This window comes from Lynx canadensis, chromosome A2 (assembly GCF_007474595.2).
Source record: "Lynx canadensis isolate LIC74 chromosome A2, mLynCan4.pri.v2, whole genome shotgun sequence".
NCBI lineage: Eukaryota > Metazoa > Chordata > Mammalia > Carnivora > Felidae > Lynx > Lynx canadensis.
Window position 1 is genome coordinate 36,122,155 of NC_044304.2, and position 26,119 is coordinate 36,148,273.

The following is a 26,119-nucleotide window of genomic DNA, read 5'->3' on the forward strand; positions in this document are numbered from 1 at the left end:
CAGTGAGAAAAGTAGACAATATATGATTTTATTAATAAATAGTGTGAAAGCATCAGTGATAACTGTTTGAACATTAGATTCTTTTAAACATCCATGTCTTGGCTTTAATATTGTGCATATTGGCCTCTATGGCACTACAAGTAAACATGAAAATAGTTCCCATTTCCATGCACAGGTATTCAGCTATAACACCATTTACAAATTATTATGGACACGGTAACCTTTGCAATAATTAATATTCATTTGGACAACCACAATTAAATGAATATTAAATCAAGCAAGAAGTAGGCTATGTTCAATATGCTCTAGATGTCAGGTTGTAATGTTTAATGTTATTTAAAACTTTATTTTCTAATTTTCTTTAAAGGGGTATCTTTTTAATATGTGGGTGCTCAAATGAAAACTGAGGAATGCGTTCTGTGACCATAATAACAGAAGTCACGCATCAGAGTGTTTGCCTCCTCCTCTAAAGAAATACATTTGCTCATTATTTCTCTCTCCAGATATCATTTGCCATATTATTAATGAAAATGCTTACAAATACCAACCCCAAAATTCTGTCTTCAAGGTAAGTTAAAAATTTAAAAAAAGAGTGGTTCTTTATATAAAAAAGTCAAATTCTAGCAACACTAACGCTAAAAATGACATTACATTTCTTAGCATACACATAATGTATAATATTTCCATCAGTTTTCTATTATGTGCAGATTTATTTTCCTTAAGAAGTAAAATGAAGTTTGAATAGTACAGTCTGTGGTGTGGTGACATCAGCAACTGCCAGTTCTTGCCCATCAACGAGTCCCAATTCTATAATAGAAAAAGTATAATTAACCCAAGCAAAAAAATCTCAACAGAAGCAAAACACACACACACATACAAAGTACACATTTAAGGTCTAGATAAACATCAAAATCCAATTCTCTTTAATCAAGATGATACTATCTTTGATTTCTTTGAGTTTTAATATTCTACTGAAAGAACAATTCTATTATCATTTCTAAAGATATAATTATAATGAAATCATCATTTAAAGGCATTACCTAGAATAAGGATTCATTACTTTTACCAAGAGAAAAAAAGAAGAAAATGATTAGTAAATATATTCATTTAAAATAGCTTTCATTCATTTAAAATAAACCACTTGGGTGGTTCAGTTGGTTAAGCGACAGACTCTTGATTTAGTTTCAGGTCATCTCATAGTTCGTAAGTTTGAGCCCATTGGGCTCTGTGCTGACAGCACGGAGGCTGCTTCGGATTTTCTCTCTCCCTCTCTCACTGTCCCTCCCCTGCTCATGTATTCTCTCTCTCTCAAAATAAATAAACATTTTCTTTTTTTAATCTTTAAAATACCTTTCAATGTCTTGGAGAGATTTGGCCTTGTTCGTTCTTCAATAGAAGTTACTGACTAGAAAACAAAATTATTTTAATGTAAAGCACATTAAGTGAAATTGAACTTGTAATATAATGAGAAAAAAGACTTGTAATAGAGTTTTGTGAAAAACAAAAAAACAAAACAAAACAAAAAAACAACCAAACACTGATTACCTGTAAGTAAAGTGTTCTATTTCTTCCCTCTAATGTAGCTGTGATGGCTGGAGATTTCATCTGCCTAAATTATGATAGGGAAAACAAAATAAAATTAAAAAATCAAAGATCACTTCTTAAAAAACAATTCTAGTTTTTAAAGTTTTAAAATCAGAAAAATTATTTCTACAATAAAACAAAAATCCAGAACACTTACAGAGATGCACTATTGGTTAAATAATCCAAAACCTCCTGCAATTTAGCAGATGGAGAAAACTGAATATTTTGAGGAAGCTGGCTACATGCTGGGCAGTTCTCCTACACACATAAAACACAATATATAATAGTGGCATACACACCAATAATAGTCTATAAATATGAAATGAAAATCAACTTGTTTTATAATCGTATTTCCTACAAATAAATTTTCATGCTTTAAAATCTGCTTTTCATAATAGACCTGTTTTCCTAAATTATTTTGCTACACAGTATTTATTTTGGGCTACACTGCAAAAGATATATACTAAGTAGGTTTCTGGAAGTTAAAGAATACATAGGATGTGGGCAATTTCACTCATATTTCTAACCAGTAATTAATACGTAAAAATCAAACTATGCATGATCAAACAAGTTTTCATTAGTGTAATAGTACTTACCTTTCTCTCTGCTTCAAATGTATACGTGTACAGTCCATCTACGTCATTGAATACCAAGTAATTATTAAGAGGAATATATGCACTGTAATGAAAAAATGTTCATCTTTACACAATTGAGCCAAGTCAAAATACAGATTTACATAGATATTAAAAAATGAAATCCATTACCTTGTGGCTATTTTAAAAACCTCAGTGGCACACACAGCTGAAGAGGGGAGAAAATAAAGGTGCCTCAACTCAATGAAAATTAGACATTTAAAATTACAAGTTTTTTAAAAAGTCAGTTATAAATCAGAACAGATAAACTTTTAAGGCTATTGATTAAAAAACAGATATAGATTTATACACACACACTCTTTAAAACACTGAGAAAGTAACAAATTTTATATTTGTTTTATATAATCCAAGTAAGAGAGTAGCACTGCATGTTTTCCTTCCTCTTCTTTAGATTAATGAGCAATCTGTTACACTGATTAAAAGCAAAGGTATATAGGGGGCCTGGGTGGCTCAGTCATTTGAGTGTCCAGCTTCGGCTCAGGTCACAATCTCACAGCTGGTGAGTTCGAGCCCCCCGTCGGGCTCTGTGCTGACAGCTCAGAGCCTGGAGCCTGCTTCGGATTCTGTGTCTCCCTCTCTCTCTGCCCCTAACCCACTTGCATTCTGTCTCTGTCTCTCTCAAAAATAAATTAACATTAAAAAATAATAATAAAATTTAAAAAAAAAAGGAAAGGTATATAATGTCCCCTTACTACAGAGCACTTTATGACATAATTTAAAACAAAATATATACAGATCCGATAGCTTGTTCTTTTTTGCGGTTTTGTTACACCCTCCCCACCTAAGAAGATACCAAATTTCTAGAACACTAGTTTTCTGAAATCAAGTAGCTGCAAAAATGTCAATTTAATGAATCAAAACTAAAGGAAAGAAAACAAAATTAAGTATGGCCATTTTCCCCTACCTGCAATGACTGCATTTGTAGAAGCTACTGCAGGAATGATTCGTTTTACAACTCCTGAAAAATATATTGATTAAAAGACGGGGGTCATTTCTTCTAAAAAGTGTCTTAGACAATCTGATTATTAAATATCATTTTCCACAACGTGATTTTTCAGGCGTTTAAGTCAGAAAATAGACTTAAGTTTAACAATGAAATGATCTTCTTTCACATTCCCATCACTTTGTTGTATGTTCAGAATCTTAAACCAGTTACAGTATCAAAGAAAACTCTTTACTAAGGTTCAAATAAAAAAGAGACAATATAATACAGCTCACAATTAGAGTGTTTATTGTATTCCAGGTACAGTATGAAGATTAAGATACGACAGAATTTTCATAACATCCCTGTTAGTCTTATCACTCTGATTTTAAAGTTAAGGAAAATGAAGTTGAGACAAATATCCACAACTATACATCTAATAAAGTGATAGGAGTGGCATATGAACCTTTATCTGCTCCCAAGTGCATAATCTTAACTGCTACAGTTTACTATACTATCCTCAGTGAAGTGTGAATAAAGTATAAAGAACAATAGTTAACTAATTTTTCCTCATATAATAGTTTTAATGATTCCCCAAAACTTACAACAAACAGAAAAACTGCCCCTCATCGTCTCATTTCCTTCTATAATATGGACTATTCAAAATATTTAACTGTACTCTATTTCTATCTCATGTTTTGCATATCAATATTCACAGATTAGGAATGAACAAAGCCCCACCCTCCACCATCTTTTTAAGTACAAAATGAATATTCCCTAACTATATCTGAATTGTTCATTTTGGAACACAAAAACTTCAGAAAAAAGTACCCATATTATCTTGGGAGTTGAGGGAGAATTTAAAAATGTGTTCCCAGACTTTAGGTGCAGGCAGGTTTCAAAAAACTGAGAAAAAGGCCAAATAATCTAAGAAGACATGGAACAAAGACAGTGAAAAAGTTTGGAAACCTGTTTTAAAAAGTTAATTCTGGGGGCACCTGGGTGGCTCAATCAGTTAAGTGACCTCTTGGTTTCAGTGCAGGTCATGATCTCACGGTTTGTGAGACTGAGCCCCACATCAGGTTCTGTGCTGACAGTGTAAAGCCTGCTTGGGATCTGGTGTCTCCTCTCTCTGCCTCTCCCTGACTCACACGTTCTCCCCGTCACTCTCAAAATAAATAAACAGCTAAACTTAGGGTGCCTGGGTGGCTCAGCTAGTTAAGCGACTGACTCTTAGTTTCGATTCAGGTCATGATCTCATGGTTCATGAGTTCAAGCCCCACAGCAGGCTCTGTGCTGTGAGCGCAGAGCCCGCTTGGGGTTCTCTCTCTCTCCCTCTCTGCCTCTCCTGTGCTCTTTCTCTCTCATTCAGAATGAATAAACTTTTAAAAAGAAATAAATTTAAAATTAATTAATTTTTAAAAAGTTAATAACTCTGACTGTATGAATACATATAATTTCAGAGAAGGGGAAGTAGGGAGGAACTAACTTCATGATGGTTAAACTAGAAGCTCTCCAGTGAGCCACATACAGCAGGATGTACTGAAAGGAAGAACAGGTAGCACAGTGAGGAATGTAAGACACATTGCCCAATAGGAGCCAAAATGATAAAGACTTCTCATCACCCACTCCTCACTTCTTGTCCCTACCCTCTTTACTTCCAATTTTGATTCTGTACTTTGTCAAGGCTCTCAATCATCAGGCTCAAAAGCACACACCAAGCCTTGCTAAATATGGAAGGATGAAAGAGGCTGCATATTGAAATGAGTTTACAGTTCCTGATCGGGACAAAATTAAGTCATTTAATTCAAACTGTTGCCAAATGTGCACTATATGCCAGACACCATTCTACGCGAGTAGCAGTGAAAACATGTATTTGCTTTTACAGAGTTTCCTTCTGCTTTCATATACTGAAGAGCTTTATGAAGAAAGTAAAACAAGGTATATGGTAGAGTTGACAATGGTGGAAGAGGTCCACTAAAGTGGATGATCAGGGATGACCTCCTCAGGAAGGTGATAATGTGAGCTGAAACCTAAAGCATGAGCAAGATCTAGCTATGCAATGACCTGGGGAAAGAGCATTTTCATAAACAGGGCAAAGGCTCCAGGGCAAGGATGTATCAAAGTGTTAAGTATGAAATATTCTTTGCATAGGAAAACAAGGCTACCATTATTTCTGAGAAATTATATGAACATTGATAGTGAATGGCTCCGAAGTCATTATCAGTTGAATGAAGGAGTAAACTGGTTAAGTTAGTACCTGAGGGATAAGCAGCCAACCTTAACGAGATCCAAAGAACATTCCTGGTGTAAGAATCAGGAGTATTAAAAAAAAAAGAAAAAGAAAAAAAAAGAATTAGGAGTATTAAAGCTCCAGGGTGGGAATGAGTTGGGTGTGTTCAAGAACACAAAGCAGGGACACCTGGGGGGCTCAGGTGAAGATCTCATGGTTCGTGGGTTCGAGCCCCATGTCAGGCTCTGTACTGATAGCTGAGGGCCAGGAGGCAGCTTCAGATTCTGTGTCTTCCTCTCTCTCTGACCCTCCCACCACATGCACTTTGTCTCTGCTTCTCAAAAATAAATAAATGTTAAAAAAATTTTTTTTAAAAAGAACACAAAGCAGGTTGGAATGGTTAGAGGAGGGGGAGTACAGGAAGCACTAAGGAGCATGTAAGAATAGAATTTTTAAATGACATTACCAGGACATCAGTAAATACAAGGAAATAATCACAGAAGAGAAACAGCAGATTTTCAAAACGATGGCAAAGCCTTTTTTCTAGTGAACTAAGTGATGAACTTGGAACAAAATTCTGGAAGGATGAACTGTGAGTACCTACATTAGGAAGCATTGATCACTAGACTGAGCATTAAGATTGTTCACCTAGTTAAGTCATGTTGGACTCAGTTACTGTGACGAGTAACTAGGTAACCCAGGGAAACATGGAAGATAGTATATCCAGGATTCGGCAGAGCAGTTGGAAAGGTCTTTCATGACATCCTTGTGAATAAGACAAAGAAGTAACAAGTACTCAAGAAAGCCTGATCAAAAGAATGAGATAAACCTAAAAGGGCCTAACCAGAAGTATGATTCAAATGTCTGTTCTCAGCTACTTGAGCCTTGTTAAAAACAATTTTTTTTTAATTTACATCCAAGTCAGTTAGCATATAGCACAATGATTTCAGTAGATTCCAGTGATTCATCCCCTACGTATAACACCCAGTGCTCATCCCAACAAGTGTCTTCCTTAATGTCCCCCCACCCACAACCCCTCCTGCAACCTTCAGTTTGTTCTCTGTATTTAAGAGTGTCTTATGTTTTGTCCCCCCTCCCTGTTATTTTTGCTTCCCTTCCCTTATGTTCATCTGTTTCGTATCTTAAAGTCCTCTTACGAGTGAAATCATATGATATTTGTCTTTCTCCAATTTCACTTAGCATAATACCCTCTACTTCCATCCACATTGCTGCAAATGGCAAGATTTCATTCTTTCTGATTGCCGAGTAATACTCCATCGTATATATATGCCACATGTGCTTTATCCATTCATCTGTTGATGGACATTTGGGCTCTTTCCATACTTGGCTATTGTCAACAGTGATGCTATAAACATTGGGGTCCATGTGCCCCTTTGAAACATCACACGGGTATCCCTTGGATAAATACCTAGTAGCGCAATTCATTGCTGGGTCGTAGGGTAATTCTATTTTTAACTTTTTCAGGAAACTCCATACTGTTTTCCAGAGTGGCTGCACCAGTTTGCATTCCCACAGCAGTGCAAAAGAGATCCTCTTTCTCTGCATCCTTGCCAACATCTGTTGTCTGAGTTGTTAATCTGACCCATTCTGACAGGTGTGAGGTGGTATCTCATTGTGGTTTTGATTTGTATTTCCCTGATGATGGGTAATGTGGAGCATTTTTTCATGTGTCTTTTAGCCACCTGGATGTCTTAAGTCTTGTAAAAATTTTTAACTATTTGGAAAAGAGATAGAGCATGATTATCAAAACAACAGATGAAAAGATGCTGGAAAAAAAGAGACAACCTGGCAGGCATAAAAGCACATATAGAGAGGTAACAGCAGGTTTAAGAATAAACTTCTAAAGGGGTGCCTGGGTGGCTCAGTAGATTAAGCACCTGACTTCAGCTCAGGTCATGATCTCATGATTCATGAGCTTGAGCCCCATGTCGGGCTCTGTGCTGACAGCTCAGAGCCTGGAGCCTACCTCAGATTCTGTGTCTCTCTCTCCCTATCTGCTCTTCCCCTGCTCATGCTCTGTCTCTCTTTCAAAAATAAATAAACATTAAGAAAAAAATTTTTTTTTTAATTTTTTTTTTCAACGTTTATTTATTTTTTTTGGGACAGAGAGAGACAGAGCATGAACGGGGGAGGGGCAGAGAAAGAGGGAGACACAGAATCAGAAACAGGCTCCAGGCTCTGAGCCATCAGCCCAGAGCCTGACGCGGGGCTCGAACTCACGGACCGTGAGATCGTGACCTGGCTGAAGTCAGATGCTTAACCGACTGCGCCACCCAGGCTCCCCAAGAAAATTTTTTAAAGAATAAACTTGTAAAGACTTATACTTGAGTATTAAGATACAAAACTACCACCCCAAAAAACTGCCAAACCTGTAGTAGGAAGATGGGGCTTAGCAACTCCATGTAGGAAAACTTTCAGATTTTAGTAGACAGTAACCTTAAAGAACCAGAAGTATACCATCAACATAAATAACAAGCAAAGAAATAACAAAAAACCCTGCTCTCCTCTAAGACTGCACCAATTATCACAAGTTTATTATAAGACCAAACCTAGAATGCTTCATTCTACCCTAGGTAGTTAAGAGAAATACGGACAACTGGAACATGGTTAGAAAAAAACAACATGATTGGAACTTAACATCAGGCAACATGTCAAAGCTTTGAAGGAACTAGAAAGGCTGATGACAGTGATTTGCAGGCAATATGATAACTGTTGTCAATATGTTAAAGGCTATTACTCAAAAGGGAACTGATTTATCTATGGTGTATGCTGGGGCAATACTCAGACCAAACTAAAGATGGAGATTTCTGCTCAATACACAAAATAATTGTCTTGACAGTCTTATCCAAATGTGAAATAGATGGTCCCAGGACGTGACACATTTCCTCTTCAGTGAAAGATAAAATGAATGGTTCAAATTGGATGATGCAGGGCCTCTTCCAATTCCAGTAAGATTTTATTAAATTCCTCTAGCTAAGAAGTAGTATGGATTCTGTCAAACTCTGTTCCCTCCAACCAAATTTGGAACACCTGGAAACTATTATTTCCATGGTACTTTGAGCCACAAATGGCTGGTACTATCTGAAATCATTTATCCATTATTTCTTTCAGAGCATTCCAACCCTTGAAAATGGGATCATCCCCAGGTTATAATTCATGACAATTCACTGACGTACCTTGAGTGAGTCTATAGGTAACACCCCTAATATTATATTGTGATGCTCTCTCGAGGGATTTTTGGAAAATCCACTGAATATGATCAGGATCATCTCCATCTAATGGAACTCCTTCTGTTAGGGGGAAAAAAAAAGAAAGAAAAGAAAAGAAAAAGAGAAAATAAGCAGGAAAGGAAGACGGAAACATGTAAACTTAAATCAACTTGTTTTTAATGTAATTACACAAACGGATAATATAAACAAATATATATCTTACATAATTCCGGATTATGAAATTCAGTTTATTACCTCCAAAAGGCTGCTCCTTAGGCCACTGTAATATCCTTACATACTCAATACAGTGTTCTGGTAGCCTGGGCATAGATGCAATGGTGCACATGGGAAAATTAACCTGAAAGCACAGTTTACCTTTTTTAGTGGATTTTAAATAATGAATTATTTTAAAATGTAACTTCTAATTAGGACTGCTCCCTAAAAGTAGATAGTAGGTTTTAATTCATCTTAGCTTTCCTCTTATAAAAACAAAACATTTTATACCACTAATAATTCTAAAACTAAAAGAGCATCTGAATCACCTGCCTTAGATTTATCTTCCTATAACAATAGGTTTGCCCTACATGTACAAAATTTAAGCTTTGTTAGATCATGAGAAGAAAAGTGCCAAGTAATTTCTCAAATATGAGCACTTCATTATGTTTGCCTATTTAAATATGACGGTATAAAACAAACCAAAACAAAAGCAAATTCACAGAGTTAAATCAATCCCAAGTAAACACTAATAAAATTCTTTCTTTTTGTTTTTTAACCTTTATTTTAAGTAGGCTCTACACCCAACATGGGGCTGGAACTCACGGCCCTGAGATCAAGAGTCACAGGCTCTGCTGACTGAGTCAGCCAGGTGCCCCTAAAATCATTTTTACTTTTAAATCAAAATTCTAACTGTTCCTTAAAGTGGGTATGTAGCTTAAAGAGGCCCATCTTTGGAAGGATCATTCTCATCCCTGGTATCTTTATTTCCCCAAAACAATCACAGGCAAAAACCAAAGAAAATACAGTATAGCTCTATCCCAACATATAACTTTAGAATTGGCCCTTGATCCCTACTCTCCAAAAGAAAAAATGAATACAAAGGAATTATGAAAAGAGAATAGTATCATACTGTGATATTTGGTTCCTATGTTTCCAGAAATAGACCATAATTTCTTATCTTTCTTCTTAGCATGATTTTTAAAATATGGTTATCTGTAATTAAAAATCCTAAATACTGAACTAGGTTTAATAATTAATCCTAACTCTACCCCCCAAGAGACTATAACACAAACGCAAATGCAGGTGCTTTATTGATTACCTGTGGAGGATACAGTTCTAGTGTGCATTCAATACAAGCAGTCATTCCAGGCAGAATCACCCTGGCATTTCCTTTAAAACCTTCTGTCCCCCCATCTATCAAAGGGACAATGGAGCTTGGATCTAATACGCCATCTTCATAATTTAGAAGAGATATCTAGGAAAATTATTTGAAGGTAGGAGAGGGGAATAACAATTAAAAAAAAAAAATAACATGCTGTCAAGTAATTTCACAAGTCAATCACATTACTGAGTACTAGATTATCAAATCAAGGGATTATGATATTAGCAATTTATATTCTCACCTGAAAACTAATGACTGGTAATAAATAATGAAGCACAACTACTTGAGTGAAAATTAAAATGATTTTTCAAAAATATGATATGGTATTCTGATTTTTGGTATGTTAGAAGCAGCAGCAAGAACTTCCAAGAATCATAACAACACTAAAGTTTTTACCAGCATGCCATTTATCCATCTTCTGGCTATGATAGAGTCCAGTCCACATACAATTATATGAAATTCTATGGAAGAAAAAGCAAGTTTAGCTTTTAAAAATGCCATTGCACAAAACAATTCACACTTTCTAAGAAACAAAAAAGCCCCACCTTTTATTACAACACAAACACACACAGCTCCTAATTCTTGAGTAATCTTTACTCAGGACAACAAATAAAAATGCAGCTAATGATATCAACTAAGAACTACAACAGTGGCATTCTCTGTTCAGTCAACCTTACTGAAAAGCAAACACCAAGAGATGAAAACAAATGAAGAAACAGCCCTCAAATAGCTAGCAACCTTCAAATAGATAGCAATAAAATACAGGAAGAATTTAGTGAGAATTTAATTTCAAGTGGACAACTTACGTCGATAGAAAGTGTCATTAAAATCTTGAATCTTGTTGAAATGTCTGGATATAAGTAAAGGAACTTAAGCTGTTAAGTTTTTAATTTATAAAATGAATTTAACAATGCCATAAGGAACAAATTATAAATGTATTTAACAAGACATAAGTCTTCAGTGTTCCAGGGAATGTAACAAAATGAACACAATCCTAATTCATGACAACACCTCTTTTCTAAACACTCCTCTCCTTAACTACTTAGTTCTCTCATCTCTGAACTCCCATATTATATTTATGTCTCTGTTATACTCTCTACTAGACTTCAGTTTTAATATCAAACCATACATCCTGGGAAAGCAGACTGTGTGCTTTAGTCCTAAGCACATCATTAGCCCTAAGCAAAGAGGCAATATGGATTTTAGTGAAGGAAACACACATTACAGTTCCCATTGAGGCACACAATTACAAGACTTAGGACAAATGAACACCTTGTACACCTTGAATTTATACGAAGTTATATATCAAACATTTTCCATTAAAAATAGGAATTACTGCTGCGAAGCTAATTTTAAAAAACCAGGTTTCCAATTGCTTTTTCAGGTACTAATGTGATTTGTTATTTTGGGAGTAAGTGGGGCGGGGGGGCGGGGAGGGAGGAACAAATCCTTGTTCTTCTCTCATTTAAGTCAGTTTTCCAAGTCTCTCTCTTTTTTACCCTACGAAATTCTATCAGCAGTCTTCCCTGTCTGGATGCTGCAAAGAGAACCCCATTCAAAAATGGCTGTTGGTGTTAATCAATCATAGTAGGTAGCATTTTAACAGCACACGTGTACAAAATATTTTAATTTTTCTAATGGAGCAATTTTCTATTTAATAATATATATTATACTTCTCTAAATTATAATAATCCATCATATATTTTTAAAAAGCAAAATGGAGAAAAACGGGACAATATAAATTATGTTTGTCCTAGATTTTTTATTCTGGACTATAAATAAAGCTATAAAAAACAAATTCAATTCTAGCCCTCACCCATTCAGGCCTCTATTCCTTCTAAATGCTCGGCAAACAGGAGGCATAAACTGCAGCTAGCACAGGGAGGTCATAAGAGAACCAGAGCACACACTGGAGAAACAGCAATAGGGGGACCCAGGATCCACACTAAGAAATTCTATGCCCTAGATTTCTACAAAATACTCAAAGTTCACAGATCTAACAGTATGCATATTCTTCTTCATCCTTTTCCCTATAGGGGCCTGTATTTGCCTTTTTAAACTTTTTATTTTGAAATACTACAGATCCACAGAATGTTGCAAAGCTAGTACAAAGAGGTCCCGTGTTTTTCATCCAGTTTCCCCTAGTGGTTACCTCTTAGAGACTATAGCATAGTATCCAAATCAAAAACACGACATTGATAAAAATGAGTATGTACAGCTGTCATTCAAACACGTGTAGATTTGTGGAATCGCCACCATAAAGACATGTGACTATTCCATCAAGGCAACGTCTACCTCCTGCTAACCCTTTAGAGTCACTCCAATCCGTATCTAATCCCTGGCAATCAGGAATTTGTTCTTCATTTCTGTAGTTTTGTCATTTGAAGAATGTTATTTAAATGGAAACATACAATATATGATGTTTTGAGATTGGCATGTTTCATTCACCATGTCTTTTTTTTTTTTTTTTTTTGAGAAAAGGTGCGCATGAGAGAGCAGGGGAGAGGCAGAGAGGGAGAGAGAGAATTCCAAGCAGGCTCTTTGCTGTCAGCACAGAGCCTGACACAGGGCTTGATCTCACAAACTGCGAGATCATGAGCTGAACCGAAATCAGGAGTTGATGCTCAACCAACTGAGCCTCCGGGTGCCCCTCAGCATACTGCCTTTGATATCCACCTAACTTGTTGCATGTTTCCTTAATTCCTTTTTATTGCGCAGTATTACTCCACGGCATGGCTATACCAGTATTAACAATTCACCTATTGACAGATGTTTGGATTGTTTCCAGTTTTTGGAGACTGCAGATAAAGATGCTATGAACATTCGAGAATAATTTTTATGTAGACCTAAGTATTTGTAAATGCCAAGAAATGAAATTACTGAGTTATATGGAAAGTATATATTCACATTTTTAAGAAACAGCCTATTTTCCAGATGGCTATACCATTTTACATTTCCCACCAGCAACGTATCTGTGATCCAATTTTTCTGTAGCTTTGCCAGGATTTGATTTTATTATTTTCTCCTTTAGCTATGTCAAGTATGTAGTAATATTTCATTGTGGTCATAATTTGGATTTCTCTTATAGCTAGCAATGATGAACATACTCTCATGTGCTTTTTGCACTATCTTCTTTAGTTAAATGTCACTTCACATTTTTTGTCCATTTCCTAATTGCATTGTTTTTTTACTGCTCAATTTTCAGAGTTCTTTATTTATTCTGGACAAGTCCTTTGTCAAATACCTACTTCATAATTATATCCCATTCTCATAATTACATCTCATTTTCTTAACAGGGCCCTTCACAAAACAGTTTTTAATTTTGATATAGTTCAGATTTTTTTCTTTTATGGATCACACTTTTTTGATGTGGTCTAAGGCCTCTTCACCAAGTCCTACATCACAAAGATTTTCTTGTACACTGCCATCAAAGTTTTAGTTTTACATTGTATACTTAAACCTATGATGCATCTTGAGTTTTTTTTTTTCAATTTTGAGGTTTGAGTTGAGATTCATTTTTTTGCATACGGTTATCAAAAGTCTCCACAATTTGTTGAAAAGATTATCCTTTCCTCCACTAAACTAGTTTTGCACTTTTGTCAAATACCAATTGGCCGTATTTGCCTCTGGCTATTACTGGTTTCTGTGTTCTACTAATGTGTGTCTCTCTCTGCTAACACCACAAAGTCTTGATTATTGTAGGTGTATTGAGTCTTGAAATGATACAGTGATTCCTCACACTGTATTCCTTCTCAAAATTGTTTTAAGTGTCCCGTCACCTGTGCATATACATTTTAGAATGTCGTCTGTATCAACAACAAAATCCAACAATACAGGATTTTGATAGAAATTGTATTAAACTTGTGTACATATGTAGGGTGACATGACACCCTTACTCTGTCAAATCACCCAATTCTTAAAAAAGGAACACCTTTCCTTTCATTTAGACCTTTGATTTCTTTCATCAGCATTTTGCAGTATTCAGCATATAAGTCACATACTTATTTTATTAGATTTATACCTAAGTATTTCTTCCTTTTTTTGAGTGGCTATAAATGGTATTCACTGTATTTTAAATTTCACTTTCTACATTTTCACTGCTAGTATAGAGAAACAGATTTGGTTTTTTTGTTTTGTATCCTGTGGCATTTCTCAAATAGCAAAGCTTACCTCCTGAATTTCTATAAAATACTGAACGTTCCCCAAACCTACAGAACACTACTTTTTTAAAAGATATTTCTTCTAAGAATGAATTTACTCCGACACACCTTCCATTTGGTTAATAATACAGTGACTGTCGGGGCGCCTGGGTGGCTCCGTCGGTTGAGCGGCTGACTTCGGCTCAGGTCATGATCTCACGGTCCGTGAGTTCGAGCCCCGCGTCCGGCTCTGTGCTGACAGCTCGGAGCCTGGAGCCTGTTTCCGATTCTGTGTCTCCCTCTCTCTCTGCCCCTCCCCTGTTCAAGCTCTGTCTCTTTCTGTCTCAAAAATAAATAAATGTTGGGGCGCCTGGGTGGCGCAGTTGGTTAAGCATCCGACTTCAGCCAGGTCACGATCTCGCGGTCCGTGAGTTTGAGCCCCGCGTCGGGCTCTGGGCTGATGGCTCAGAGCCTGGAGCATGTTTCCGATTCTGTGTCTCCCTCTCTCTCTGCCCCTCCCCCGTTCATGCTCTGTCTCTCTCTGTCCCAAAAATAAATAAAGGTTGAAAAAAAAAATTAAAAAAAAAAAAAAAAAATAAATAAATAAATAAATAAATAAATGTTAAAAAAAAAAAAATTTAAAATAATACAGTGACTGTCTATTCAGCCTGCTACTCTAGGGAGACATAAACATTAACTATAGCCAGACAAGGACTTACAGTCTAGCAAAAGAAATATGTAATTCAAACTGAAATCAAGGGCAATAATGCAAAATAAACAATGGCGCTGGCTGTGAAAGCTTAATTTAAAAATTAGGGCAAAAAATATTTATATAACCTTAAAGAAAAGATTGGAAGCAATATAAAACAAAACGTCACCAGCAGATACCTCAGTAATAAACTTACTGCTGATTTTTTTTTTTTTTGCTTATCTGTATTCTCTATGTTAAACATTTCTTTTATAATAAAAAACAAATGCTTTTGAAAGTTAACTTTTTTGTCAAAAGGATACGGAACTACATTGCAATTAGGAACTCTGTCATTAAGAAATTCTGCAGCAACTTCAGCCTTAGGTCTTCCAACATCTTTAGGCCTACAGGAAAAATTATATTTAAATTATCATTCATCATATAAATCTAGATGATCTATATAATTTACTTTCAGACATAAAAAATATTCATGGTGAGTTTATTTAGAGGAAATTTAGAAGGAATACTTTTATCGAAGTACTTTTGATGAGTGATTAGGCATTCAACACTAACACCAAATGGCAACACTTGCTGATGTTCCAAATTGTATTTACAATACAACTGTAAAACTGTAAAATTCACAAGCAGTGACAAGTCTAATCAAATATTTCTTAAATGAAAATAGAAAGTGTTTGTTTTTTATTTTTGTTTTTTCCATATAAAGCATAACAATGGCATGTTTCCTGGCCACTTTTCACTCTGGCATTTCCTAATGTAAAATATTATCCCACACTCAGAGCATTCCAAATCTGCCCTGAACCCCAGAACCTCAAGGTGCTACTATGGAGGTGGTGGCTGAAATATACATGAGATTTATTCTGGGGATACAAGAACCTTCATTTATCCCCTTCTTCCCATGTGTGCTGATTAAATAGTAAATTTTATGTCGCATAAGAAGTCATATGCATGTGTTCGAAGAAGAGACAATGCCAAAGCCATTATCTAAAATTGCAAATATTGCCAACATTTTTAAGAAGCTAAAAACAGAAGACCTAAAAAGGTCACTCCTAGTTAAGAACCATAGCTATAGATAGAAAAGGACACAAAGAATTCTCTCTTCTAATCTCAGTACGAATGGTATTTTCTTTCTTACTACTTCCTTATTCTCCTCAAAGACATAAATCACTCCCTCACACATACATAGTAAGAGCTTCGTTACTACTTTTTCACAACATATTTTTCATTATACACAGAAATCTATCATACCCATTAGACTATGAACACCTGGAAGAAAGAGACCATATTCTTATATCTTTGTATTCCTTCATATATAAGCACAGAATACTTTAAAAATAAATGAAAATTTAAAAATCAATGTTCCTAATAAAAATTACTTTTTATTATTTACTTTTTAGAAGTCTAAATTTTTCATGTTTATTTATTTTTGAGAGAGAACACAAATGGGGGAGGGACAAAGAAAGAGAGTGAGAGAAAAAGTCCTAAGCAGACTCCATGCTGACCCCAATGCAGGGCTCAATCTCACAAACCCTAACATCATGACCTGAGCCCAAATCAAGAGTCAGACGCTTAGCTGACTGAGCCACCCAGGTGCCCCTAAAATGGGAATTTTAAAGAAAAATAATTTAACAGGCCAATTTTTTCCTCTCCAATAAAGCAGTGTGCTTTTCTTGATTCAAAACTTCTAATAAGAGTTTTATTCTGACTTTGTCCTATAACTAGACTGTACAAATCAAGGAACCTGATTTCAGTACTGTATTCAACTACTCTGGACAGAGCTCTTTAGATAAAAGGGATAAAAGAGACTTGATTCTTTAATGTTGTGGATTATATGCGCTTCCACAGTAGAACCCAAATAAAAAAACTCCTAGACAGTTTCTGTAGAAACTGCTAATTGACCTTTCCAGAATTAGGGGATCAGATTGCTCCACCTAAAAACTGCCCTCTGAACAAAAAGGCTTTATACAGGTTATCAACTTTGCAGGACACCCTGGCCTAATTGCTTATTCTGGAAAACAATGACCTGCCCTGAGGGCTGCTCTGAGATTAAAGGAGGTAATATAAAGACTTTAGAAAGTGTTTACTACATCTTAAGTACTCAACAAATGTTAACTATCATTATGATTTTCAATCATTATTTTAGCTACAAACTAAAGGGCATGGCCTATCATCATTAACCAATGAATTCAATGGGATCTTTCTTAAAGCATTTATGTACTAAGAATGTGTCACATGGGAAGGATCCACAAAGTTTTCTGTGAAGGATAATTTCAAGGGCTAAATAAATAAACAAAAAGATAAGGCCTAAATGTTAAATGTAGAGTTCACATCGCAATTACAGCACTTCCTTAACTTGACTTTAACCCATCCCTCAATCTCTTTAATATCTTCCACAAAGAGAGAGGTTTTATGCCTATCCAAAAATTTAATTTTACCTTCTCTGCTAACCTAACCTTATATGGCATATCTACAACTATTTGAGCACTCTCTGCTAGTAATCTAATCCCTAGAAAGAAAAATAAAAAGTCCTTATCTCTCCATATGTATAATTTTTTGATCAATGATACTTCTACCTAAGGTAGTCAAATCTCTAAATGCTACATAGTAAAACTGACTAATGAATCTTTCCTCAGGACTGCATATATGGCCTACTTCCAGTTTTTAAAGTCATTTCTAACAATCCATTTCTAGACGCTTTCTGTATTTCATGTTTGTCGAAGGTAATTATCCCTTTGTTCCTGGGTCTTCTCTCCTTAACTGTCCATTTTCTTTTTCTTTCTATTAAAAAAGTTCCAACTCTTTCACAACTTCATTGCCCCAGAGTCACCATACAACTCTTGGCTTATAAATTCCCACCAGTGTACGTCATTAGGGCCTAATATTCCGGCTACTATTCTCTCATGAAATCAACAGGAGGAAAAAGGCTGCACTCCACGTCTTCAGAACACAATCACCTCCCGAATCACATAAACCATTTGGAAATCTCTTAAAAAAGCACAACAAAATCATGTATTTGTTTACAAAACTAGTTTCACCAGAATGCTCAAATTTTCTTGCAAAATTTTACCTAAAAAGGGAGTAGTAGTTATTTTTTAAATAAAATGAGCGTTACCCTCTCATAGTTTTTAAAGATGATTAAACTGTAATGTACTCAAGTTCAAGTGATTATCAGCATTTTAAACTAAGATCTTAAAACTTACCTAAATAAAAACTGCCTATTTAGATTGGAAACATCTATAGTGTCCATGTCTATAACATGAATCTGTCTAAAACCAGACAATGCCTGTGGGAATAAAAAAAATCCAATTAAGCAGAAATTTCCTCACATTTGAAATTTTAAGATTTGTTTTCATGTAGTTCTAAATTTATAAATGCTCAATAATAAATTCTACATAATTGTATTCAGTGCTTAAAGAGTCTTACAAGGTACATAAAACTCAGAGTTCTTGTAAAGGTCAAAAATGTGTAACTACTCAACTTTAAATAGTCTACAACCAAAAGAGAACAACTCGACATTTCTGTAGCGGTTTTATAATCCCGTAAACACATTTGTAAAGTTTGTTGCTTTGCTGCTGTTGCCAGCTATTTTAATTTTACTAGTCTTACTAATTAACTGAATTTGCTGTTCTTTTTCAGAATATTGTTAATATTCCTACAAGCTTTATCTTAGTTTACATAACATTAAGTATGTCGTGCTTCAGAAATAACTATTACATAGTTATATATTACCAACACACATACGTACACAGCACATGTAAAAGGAGTGTCCTTAAAGTATTGAGTCAAGAACAAGCAATCAAAAAAGCTAAGGAAAAGCAACAAATGGTTGCATTTCAATAAGGCCACATATTCTAACAGTACAACCACTGCTCAAATTTATCAGCAGAAGCAACAGAACGAAAAAACCAAGTCTCAATAATTAACCATGCTTTTCTGGTCTTGGTCAGTGAAACAGATTAAATCAGGTGTCAATAATTCTCCTACTTTTGGGCCCCTCCTTAGATAGCAAGATGTCCTCCAGGGCTGTCCATACTTGCTTTCTCATATTCCTGTCTCACACTTATACTAAACAAGCTTTCACTACCACCACTTCACAGAAAACTGCCCTTGTCAAGGTAACCAGTGACTCCTATGTCGCTACCTCCAATGACAATTTTCAGTCTCTCTAATTGTACCCACCTGAGATATGTGACAGGGTATGGACCAATTCCTCCTCTTTAAAATACGTTCTCCACTTGGTTGCTACACTCATGAGAAATTTGAACACTAAAAACTGGTTTCCAGTTCATCTCACTCAGGAGCTTTCCCCCTACTTTACTGGCCAGAAGGTGGAGTGCCCTTGTGCTTACTTCTCGTTAGTGCTTGTGATCCCAGGCAATTTTTGGAAGATAAAGCATCATCTGACAGACCTGTCAAACTTAACAGTTTCCAAAACCAAACTCATTCATCCTTGCTCACCAACACCACTAAATCTATTCTTTTCCCAGTGTCTTCCATTTCAGTGAATGCAAACTCCATCCTCCCAGTTGCTCAGGAGAAAAAGCTTTTCATGTCATCCTTCACTCTCCTTTACTCATGTCCCCAAACTAATCCACTAGCAAACCCTGTTGACTCCAATCTCAAAACACATTCATCATCCTGACCACCTCTTACCACTTCCAATGCTACCATCTTGTTCCAAGTCATTGTCATCTCTTGCCTAGGTGACTGCAACAACCTTCTAACCAGCCTCTCAGCTTCCTGCTCTGTTCTTCCTTGAGCTTTTTCCTCTGTACATCAGACACAGTGAACCAGGTTAAAAGTCAGATCAAGTCAACTCATCTGCTTAAATCCATCCAATGACTTCCTGACGCATAGTAAGAGGCAAAGTTCTTACAGTAGCCTGTAAAGCCTTTTGTAATATTCACTCTGAGCTCCTCCACCTCCCACTACCTCTCTGATACCCTGTGGGAAAATGCTCCCCCTTTTCCACTTCTGATTTAGCTATAATGACCTCCTGGCTGTCCTAAAAGTAACGGTCATGCTCCCACTTGACAGATTTTGCACCAAATGTTCTCTCTGCCTAAAGAATTCTTGCTCACCCCTTTGCTCAAATAACACCTTTTTGTAAACCACTTCCATTCTCACCAGGCTATCTACCAAGCTATCAATCTTGCATTCCTCCTTTCCCCACAGCTTTTATTACCATCTGATATATTATGTATTTTACTTGTCTTTTTCCTTCCGCTAAAACATAGGCCCCACAAATACAAACACCCGTCAGTACTATTCAAGGCTGTATCTTTAGCTTCCAAAATGATGCCTGGCATATGAGGGTGAAGAGGTTAAATAACTATTGATCAATCATTACTATTAATGTCATAGCCTTTTTTTTAGAATGAGTCTTTAGGGGGCTTATAGTCAATTCAAAAAATCATGTATACCTCTTAGGCATTTATGTCTGAAATAAGCAAAGTAACAAGTGGTAATCGAAAAGCTTTAGTTTTCTTCTATTAAGAGGTTATTACAACAATAAATTACAAGGCATCAAAGTTGTTTGGTGACTTCCTTAGATTTAATCTCCAATTAATTTACATTTAAAATTACCATATATCACATTTGCAGGTAATAGCTTCATTAGAGAAAAAGTTAAGCATTAGGAGATTTTTGCATACAATGCCTACCAAAACCACTACCCATCCTCCATAAATCCTTCCTTTCTAGAACTCCTTGGTACTGCAATAGGGTTTTTATGTTTAAGAAAGTACTGTCATTTTGGCACCACATCACATAGTATATCATACATAATGCTATTTATTTTGTGTACGACTTGTACCTCCAATGAAATTTCAAATTCATTAGGGACATAGACCATGATGACCCACAATCCCTTCAGAACTGAGCACAGGAGTAAGTACCATGAAGCGCATTAAGTTTCTGCAGTTCCACTAGGAGTGACATTAGTGTTTTCTTAGCAAAATGTATGTGACTGTTTACATTTAAACTGTAGCTCCAAGACCAACTTTTTAAGTCCTTCATCTGGCCAGTGAATGTGACTTTACTCATTGTCTAAGAGTTTGTTCTAGCACTTCCAATTTTCGACACACCAACGAACACCTGACATACAACACCTTTAAATCAATTCTTCCCCTCACCATTTTTGTTAAATAAGCCAATAAGGTCTTATAAAAAGCTACTTTGTGGTTATTAAAAGTCAACGAAACTCTTAAGTCACATATTATGGATTTCAAACCAGTATACAGAAATAGCTTCACTATAGAGTACCCTCTTTTAAGATGATACTGTGAAAACAAATTAAAAAAAAAAAAAAAAAAAAAAAAAGGCTTAGCTCTCTGAAATTTCATGAGTTTACTATTTTATGGCCATCACAAATTACTGTTTGATTAAGTCCTGTAATGACCTAATGGCTCAGTGAAAAGCACACTTGACTAAGATTTAATGACCTGGATTAGGTTCCAAGCACATCACTATTCCTCAGAAAAACTTGGGCAATTCATTTACCATCTCTGAACCTCAGTGTCTCCCTATATGTAAAATGGGACAATATCCTATCCACCTAACTGGGTTATTTTGAGGAACAGAAGAAATAATTCTTTGAAATTACATGTTAAAATAGGATTTACCAGTTTTGTTATTTACTTCACTGAAATTAATGACTGCTATGCAAGAGGAAGCACAAAGATTTGTTTAATAAATACCAGAGAAGAAAACAGAAGAATTTCTATCAATGACTTTACAGTTGAAAACTTTAGACTGTAAAAAGTTCCACAGTTATATCATCATTTTAATTACTATCTCTAATCTGACCTGCTAAATTTATCTAACAAAGTCTCAGGAGAAAAGATTAACAATCATAATAAAGAAATTTTCTAGTAATAGAACAGAAAAAGAAAAAGGACTAATTATCACAAGGAGGAAAAAAATACATTATATATATATATATATACATATATACATACATATATGTATAAATTACCAGATTTTTCAGGAGCTCACATCCTAAGCCGCCAGCTCCAATGACTAGAACTTTACATGTATCTAACAAAAACTGGAGAGACTGTAAAGAATGAAAAGGCATTATTAAAATCTGGTTGATAATAACTGTAAGTACCATCAATAAAGCAATCGCCATAAAAGTTTCTAATGTTTCCGTGAAAAAAGCAATTGAAGATAAAGAGCAGACTTTGTATTCAATGAATTATTTTAAATTTATGAACAAGGTAGAACCAGAAATGCTATAATCCCAATGATTTCGGCGGGTTTCAATTTTAGTGTTTTTAAATTCATTTTCATTTTATGAAATTAAAAGTTCATGTCCAACAAGAAAAACTACTATACCTAGTTAATTAAGACTCATCTTTTTTTTTTTTTTTTAACTCTGAAAGGGGATGGAAAACAGCAAATTTACTTATTTAACTGACTTCCTAAGAAGAGAAAAGTTTGTAAAAACTTTAACAGAGGATCAAGCACTGCACAAGGTGTTTAAAGGTCTTAAAAAGGTAAGAACAACAATAATGGTATTTATAAAACAAGAGAAAACAGAAAGAAAAAAATGGATAAAACTCTTAGAAAACTGTACATCAGCAGAAATACAATTTAAAACAATCATTTAACACCAGTATCTTAAATTATCAGGCAAAAAAATAAATAAAAGGTAGATTATCCAAAGAAATTCAAAATACTTGCAATTCTGTCCAATGTAAATTCTGTCCAGAGAAAATTTATACTGAAACCCAAGAGTCTGTACCTTAATTTTAGGAATAGCATAATATTTCTATTTCAACAACATCTCTTTATAAACACAAAGGACATAAAAACTAACTATAAAGAAGATATTCTCTACCTTGTAGTAAAAAATAAGTTGTATCTAATTGAACACTTGCCTTAAGTTAAACACTCCCAGTCCAAAACTCTATTCCTCTATTATAGAGCAGTCATAATTTTTAACATGCAATTATACTCAATTCTAAGATGCGCATTTCAACTAAATTTCAAAATTTAAGCAAGTACATGTATATCTCTATCAAATTTAATTCCTCAGAGTAGGGCTAAAATGGGGAATGTGTCTCAGAAGTCATTTTAAACTGTAATTTTAAGTGAAGTATAACTTAGACTCTTAATTCAGATTATAAAGTTATTTTATTCTTGAGAATTCTCAACACATTACATGAGAAATGTGAAAACTACTAAATATTTGTCATTCAAATAAAATCAGTTGCAAATATTCAATTTAGTATTTCAAGATAACTTACACAATTGTATTAGTATTTTTTTTATTAAAGAGCAAATTAGAAAGAAAGCATTTTATTATTTTTGAAACATAAAACTATTAGAGGAGTTATTTAAAAATAAACGTTTCTCACTTCAGTGCTCGGTTCGAAATCAGGGTGTGTGAAGGGTCCAGATCGCTCGAGGAACTTCTTTACATGGTTCCAGCGACCTTCCCAGTCTCCAGTGTCCCCACACCCACCATCAACAGCCATTCTGCACAGAACACAGTAAATTCAGCTGCAAAGATCAGTAGGAAAAAGCTACACCTACAACTATTATGGTTTCCCCAAATGAAAAAGTAACCACACCAGACCTGCTCAAATAAAAAGGGAAGTATCAGTATGATTAGGCTTATGCTTTTAAATTTTCCCTTGGCTATTATATAGTTTATTTCAAGTTAGGAACAGCACGTTTGACGAAATGTATCATTCTACATGCTTCTGGGATCCTAAAGCAAACCAAGATCAAATTTGGGATTTTGGTCAATTGGTGAGAAATGGGCTTTTCTACATTTGGAATTTATAAAAGATTACTGCAAACCCCTCAAGTCTGTTCCATCAACACTTATACCAGGAAAATGAAAAACAAAAAACAAAAAAACTCCACTTTCGGATGTGTGATGCTCCAAATCTAATATAATTCATGTGTCATTTCCAAGTTTGAAAGGTGTGATTTAATGATTATTTCTGATGAGAGGAACTGTGACACATTTTTCTCTGAAAGAGGTCCCAATTTTCAAGAAAGAATCTCTTAACTATGAGGTGTTGTTTCCACTCAACGCAAAAAAAGTTTGGGGTTACAACTACACTACAGATATGCATTACTATCTAAAAACTTTTTAGAACATACAACTGAGTAGAGAGGGACTCCTCTAACAAAATACAAAATGTATTTCCTATTCTATGCAAGATACATGTTTGGTTTTGATTATTTTTAATTTTCAAATTTCCTATAAACCCACAGTTGCTACCTTCAAATGTATTAGTAATACCCAACTTTTACGAAGGGACAAATAAGTACTGCCTAACAATAAAGCCCACAGGTTTTGATGTCACAGCTCAGCTGGGTCTGGTTCCACAACATTGTGACCTTCAGCAGATTACCTAACAGCCATAAACCTCATGTGTAGGTGGTAGCTACATCTTAAGGTCAGAACGAGGATAAAGAGATAATCCACATACAGGACTTAGTAAAATGCAGGGCATACAGTAAGCATTCAAATCTTAACAGTCATTTTAAACAAAAGTGGAAAGGAAATGAACGATGGGAAGGAATGTGAAATTAAGCTGGATATTCCAGTCCTCTTGCAATTGCAATTAAACTCTCCGAAGGAGATTCGTAGATTCTAAAGCACTGCTACCGGGAACTGGCACAAAAATTACTAACTCACCACACCCACTGCAAGAGTACGTTCCTCCCCTCCCGTGTAGGGAGATGAAACATTAAGTGGTGTGGGCCAGGGTGGAAAACATTTTGTTTAAATCTGTCTCATCAGCACAGAATTAAGTATCTGATAAAAACTTATCAGGGGAAAATAAGCTCTTTGGAATCAACACTCTCCTTTTAGAACCAATTATTCTGCAAAAATGATTTAAGTGCTTACTGCAATACCTTATGCAGAAAGTTCTCATAAAAAGTTTGCAATTAATACTACTGTCTCAGTATTTACGAAAGGCCAAACAGGCCTACGGTCCGTTTCACGTGTTTAAGAAAGATTCCCTTTTCACAAGGTCACGGCTCTGACAATTGGGGTGGAGGAGGGGTTGGGGCTCAAGGGTCCTTCCGCAAGACTTTTGGTCAAGTACCAGCCCGGCGGGCCGGTGCAGGACCTGCTGCGGTAGACCCCGGGCCCGGCGCCCGCCCGAGACTGAGACGAGGAGCGGCCCGCCAGGCCCCTGGGGCTGCGGGATGGGGGTCAGGGGATGAGGCCGCGCGGCCTGCGCTCCGGGTGCCCCCCTCCCAGCCCCCCGGGCCCGCTGCGGCTGGTCCCCTAGGCCTGGGGTGGGGGGAGGCGGGGGTCCCCGGAGAGGGCCCCGGCCTCCCGGCAGCACTAACTTCTCAGCCAGCAGCTCCTCTATTCTCCTTCTTTTCTTCTCCCTAAAAGAAAGAGAGAATAAAAGAAGGGTCAGCATCACGCTACACATTGGGCGCCGCGAGGGGATGGGGGGGCGAGGGGACGGGGCGGGGGGCTGGGGGGACCCCGGGTGGCGGCGGTGACCGCCCACCGCCGCGCTCTCTCACAACCCAGCCCGGCCCGGCACGCCTGCTGAGCCCGAGTACTTACGGCTCCTCGCCATCCGCCATATTGTTCTCCGCCTCTTCCCAGGTGCCCCCACGGCGGGCGGGGCGGAGGGGCGGGACGACGCGAAGGGGCGGGGTCAACGGGGTCGAAAGAAATGGGGCGGAAAGGGGCACTGGGGCGGGGCCACAGGAAGGGGTGGGGCTGACTGCGCAGAGGCTACGATGGGTTTTAAAGCCTTTTCTTGTAATTATAATCTTGATTAACTACACTTAATTACATAAATCTTACCCAGTGTGTAATGTTATGCTGAGTAAAAATATACATATAATACATTATATGTGTGTACAATTTATGCTAATAAACAATTATATAAAATGGTATATTCTATGAAAAAACTCTTTGAAAGAGCCACCTTCATACGCCTGACCTTTTCCCTGACGCAAAGCATCGGAGTGATTTTCACTTTTTACTTTTCAGGAAACATTTTTGCATAAGGGTACTCACTGTAAGAATAAAACGTATCTAAATCGGTTTATAGTGGTGGGATGGAGAGATTATTTTCTTCCTTTGTGAATATCAGTGGTAATCTTTTAATGTCACATCATTCTGTCAGATAAGAAGTTAAGCGGAAATGGAACTGAATTGAAAAACACTTTTTTGGGGGCAAATATATATATTTAGACAAAAGAGAAGTACAAAGGAAAAAAACCACAAAATTAATGAATACTTTGGAACACCCATAATCTCATCACCTGAAAATA

The 26,119-nt window shown here is 36.2% G+C and overlaps 1 protein-coding gene across 2 annotated transcripts; it reads right to left on the bottom strand.

The window, feature by feature from the left end:
• Positions 1 to 7: 7 nt before the first annotated feature.
• UBA3 (ubiquitin like modifier activating enzyme 3) lies at positions 8 to 25,484 on the bottom strand. Of its 2 annotated transcripts, XM_030307211.2 has the most exons (18): positions 25,401 to 25,484; positions 25,172 to 25,213; positions 23,209 to 23,329; positions 21,822 to 21,902; positions 18,046 to 18,128; positions 15,151 to 15,231; positions 10,807 to 10,850; positions 10,397 to 10,461; positions 9,938 to 10,093; positions 8,878 to 8,980; positions 8,590 to 8,703; positions 3,142 to 3,195; positions 2,349 to 2,385; positions 2,181 to 2,262; positions 1,742 to 1,842; positions 1,546 to 1,609; positions 1,351 to 1,405; positions 8 to 807 (listed from the first exon to the last, which is right to left on the bottom strand). In XM_030307211.2, the coding sequence occupies exons 1-18, from the start codon at positions 25,418 to 25,420 to the stop codon at positions 719 to 721; spliced, it is 1,392 nt and encodes a 463-aa protein (XP_030163071.1). In that variant the 5' UTR covers positions 25,421 to 25,484; the 3' UTR covers positions 8 to 718. The 2 variants fall into 2 exon arrangements, with proteins under 2 accessions (XP_030163071.1, XP_030163072.1); XM_030307212.1 differs by lacking the exon at positions 25,172 to 25,213 and having other exon boundaries at positions 25,401 to 25,442.
• Positions 25,485 to 26,119: the final 635 nt, after the last annotated feature.

Coding starts and splice junctions, on each gene's coding strand:
- UBA3 (XM_030307211.2), bottom strand. CDS start 25,420: ATGGCGGATGGCGAGGAGCC. Junction 10,094..10,396: donor GATGGATAAATGGCATGCTG/GTAAAAACTTTA, acceptor TAATTTTCCTAG/ATATCTCTTCTAAATTATGA. Junction 2,263..2,348: donor GTTTTTAAAATAGCCACAAG/GTAATGGATTTC, acceptor TTTTCATTACAG/TGCATATATTCCTCTTAATA.